At 42.8% G+C, this 3,707-nt stretch overlaps 1 protein-coding gene across 2 annotated transcripts in view; it reads right to left on the reverse strand.

Annotated features, from left to right (window-relative positions):
• Itk (IL2 inducible T cell kinase) overlaps positions 1–3,379 on the reverse strand; it is a 66,297-nt gene extending 62,918 nt beyond the window's left edge. For both annotated transcript variants that reach the window (XM_021176287.1, XM_021176290.1), the window contains exon 1: positions 3,137–3,379. In XM_021176287.1, the coding sequence (XP_021031946.1) occupies positions 3,137–3,274 (138 nt within the window). In that variant the 5' untranslated portion in view covers positions 3,275–3,379. The remainder of the gene's footprint in view (positions 1–3,136) is intronic.
• Between the last annotated feature and the right edge of the window lie 328 nt (positions 3,380–3,707).

Consider the following 3,707-nt stretch of genomic DNA (forward strand, 5'->3'; position numbering starts at 1 on the left):
TTAAAGGCGTGCGCTACCACTGCCCGGCTGCTGTCCCTGAACTTAATTGATCCTCTTACCTCAGTCCCCTTAGTGTTGGGATTACAAGCAAGTGCCACCATATCCAGCTTGTGTTAGAAATGTTTTTTATGATTCTTAAGAGGTAAAGCGGGTGTGGAGGCACCTACTTATAATCTACTCATAATCAAGACACACTGGAGGCTGAGGCTAGGAGGCTTCAAGTTTCAGCTTGGGTTATATAGTAACATTATCACATATACATCACCACCACCAACAACAACATCAACAAGTAAAGAGAAAAGGGTCCGTGAATTTGAATGAGAGCAAGGAAGATACATGGGAGACTTTGGTAGAGGGAAGGAAAAGCGGAAATAATGTAATTATATAATAATCTCCAAAATTAAAAACTATTTTTTAAAAACTGGTTAAAGTGTAAAATCCATTTAAAGGTGCGTGGCTATGCTCTCACTATGAAACATGAATTTCATGTTGCATTCACAGAAGCACAGAGTTGATACCATGTGATCTATTAGTTCGATGCGGGGAATCCCCCAGGCCCACAGCTTGGCACCTGGCCACTGACCAATGGGGCCTAAACATATGTCAGTCTATCTGCCTCTAATCTATTGGTAAGTGATAAGTGAGACCCTGCTGAAGACAAGTGATTCTCTTCACTGCAGAAGTACAGCGAGGTAGGCATCATTTTACCTGACACTTATAAGGCTAGGCGTTTCCCCCCCTAAGTGTTTTGCTCCACATTCATGGAAAGCCTCACAGACTGGATCTCACTCCCCTCACGTGGATCTTCTAGCGAGACACCAGCAAGGAACAGAAGCATCCTCGTCTCGGTGAGCACCAAGCTAAAACCTAAGCACTCATCACTGCCCAACCCCTCTAAAGATGTAGAAATACTACAATCATATGGTGAGAAATCAAACAAGCTTCGAAAAGTGTTTGAGGAGTATTAAACAAGCGTCACTATGTCAAGACAAAAGATCTTGAAAGAAAGAGTGGAACTTGGTGTTGCTGTCTAGTCCTTGTATTTACAAAGGAGACGAGTCTGATGGGGGACATTTGCCCAAGCTGACTCACTCAGTGGGAAGTGCAGCGACGACTTGACCCGCACTCTGTCAGGAGACATCTAGGATAGGCTAAGGTTAGCAGGGGGCCTTCCTAGAGGTGGTACATTGGATATTTGGCATGGTGTGCAATGGGTGAGCTTTATGGTAAGGCCAAAGAGATGTCATCTCAGGATTGCTTCTTACACCTGATATGCCTTTCCTGTCATTATGCAAAGAACAGTCCCTGGGCATTAGTCCACCCTATTGATCAGATTTCCTTCAGATCAGCATGAAGATGAATGTTCATGGATTAATGCTGTTTAGATGAATTAATAATGATGCTATAGAATTCCTGATTTGATTCAAACAATTTTAGGAAGAAAGTTTTAAGAGATGGTCTTAGTTGCTTTGCTAGAAAGTTGTAATAAGGTTACAGTCAAGGCTAGAATGTGCCCATTCCTCAGAATAGTAAGTAAAGGCTGCATACTAAGAAACACAATGAGCTTTTAAGAATTATACTAAAAAGAGAAATAGACTTGGGACAAATTTGTGTTCAAGGAAAAACATTTAGGCCCAAGGATACAACCACAGATATGAACTATGATAAGCCAGGGCCACGTAAAAGCTTTGAACTTGTAACAAGCATATAGAATGAAACACTCCTTTGAGCTAAAATATCAACATCTTTTTGTAACTTCAATTTTGTGTAACATTTTTACCTCTGGGGTAATTTTCTAAAGAAATTTTTGTCTGAGAAGGTATAAAAAAGCCAGAGAAAAGAAATTAAGTTGTTAGTTGGATAGTTTGGCTTGGGGGACTCTGCCCATCCATCCATCTATCCAAATGTATATGTCTGTTTGCCTATATGTACCTTCGTAGGTATATGTGTGTATGTAAGCATGCATGAATGCTTGTGGAGTGTATGAGATAGGTGATTGGGCCCAACAAAAATGTGAATGTGTTAACGTGCAAATAAGACTGTGAATGAAAGTGTAAATATATGTGTGAATGTATATGTGTCTGTGCATATTTGCCTGTATAAAGCATCTTAATTCTTTCCCTTTCCTTCCTCTCTGGTTCACAGAGTTAACCAGCCTAGTCAGAGGGGCTTCTGGATGCCTGGACTGAGAAGGGTGTGACATCAACATACCTTTACCTAAATCACCCTGCCATTAGCAACAAGTGTCAGTAGATCCAGAGGCCTGTAGCTTCTGGCCTCGGAGTAACTTAAAGTCAAGATAGACCTAGGTTATTTGAGAAAGCAACCCTACTCTCAAAAGACCAAGTCTTTCCCCAGCCAATGCTCTTGGCCCTTGGCTGCCTCAGAGAGGACTTAGCCCGGGGCTAAGCTCCCAGCACCACCCAGTGCTCCTGTTACACTGTAGTATTAACACACACTCGCTTGCTTTTGTTGTTATGGCTGTGCATGAAGATGTCATTAGACACCTCCAGCTAAGCCGACACACTCTAGCAGGATCCCTGCTCTGCAGGCAGAAACTCTGTGTTCCACACCCCTAGTCTCCTGAGATGTTTTGCCACAAAGAGGGTTGTTCCTTCCAACTTTAGAATGTCACTTTAATGGAAGTATGACCCCATGGCCTGAGGGCAGTGATGACCATTGAGACAAGCAGAATTCAAGTCGTGAAAATCTGGCATAGGACCTCACCTTCACAGTCTAAGAACCACTTCTCTTGTAAAACAGGGAAGTTGAGCTAGGTTTCCCCTTACCTCTTAATAAGCAATCGTTAATATTTTACTGTCCTACAGACTGTGAATGCCACATATACTTCATGTTTACATAAACTTCAAGTCCTATCCACAACATTCACCACATAAGAAATGTATGAACGTTAAACCTACAGATTTTAGAGCTGAAATAGCCAAATCTAACTGACACTGGAGTCTCAGAACTCTCCACATTTGTTCCGATCTCTAACTCTACTTGGTGGCTTCCAAAACACACTGTGCCTGCATCCCAGGTGTTCAAGTTTATCTCAGGAATCAGCTCAGTCCAAACCCAGAACAAAGTAAATAAACAAATAAATAAGCAAAGCACAACGTAAGCGTTCTCATACCCCGTGGCGGTCCTCGAAGTAGGCCAGGCTGGCTTTCGTTAAGACAAAGAAACGAACTTTAAAATTCGAGGGAGAAGTCCTTCTCTTCTGTTGGGACTTCTTGATCAGCTGTTCTTCCAGGAGGATGAAGTTGTTCATGGTCCAGTTCTGAAAAGTGATGCGCCTTGGGCATCACCCCGCAGTGCGACTGAAGGAGAAGAACAGCGGAGACTGAGACAGGATGCAGTTGATCTTTAGAGAGTCGTTCAAAGGCAACTTGCCTCTAACCTTATCTTTTCTATCAGCATCAACCAGCCTCACCGCTGAGCTCCCTCCTCTGATGTCAAAGGCCATGACCACATCCTTTCAAAATTCACTAAGCTGGGAGGCACATGTGTACCCTTAGCTATATGGTTTGAAAAAGAGGTTTGAAGAAACCTAGAATTATGAGAGGAGTTCACTTATAATTCTTCTAGCTCCTGGCTTAGCCTTGGCAACAGTTAAGTCACGTAAACAAGAGATGAAGAACAGGGATCCAGGGAAGGGATCCAGGGGTCAGTGGAGCTCAGCTTGTATGTAAGTTTCCCATTGC

The sequence above is a fragment of the Mus caroli genome, chromosome 11 (genome assembly GCF_900094665.2).
Source record: "Mus caroli chromosome 11, CAROLI_EIJ_v1.1, whole genome shotgun sequence".
NCBI lineage: Eukaryota > Metazoa > Chordata > Mammalia > Rodentia > Muridae > Mus > Mus caroli.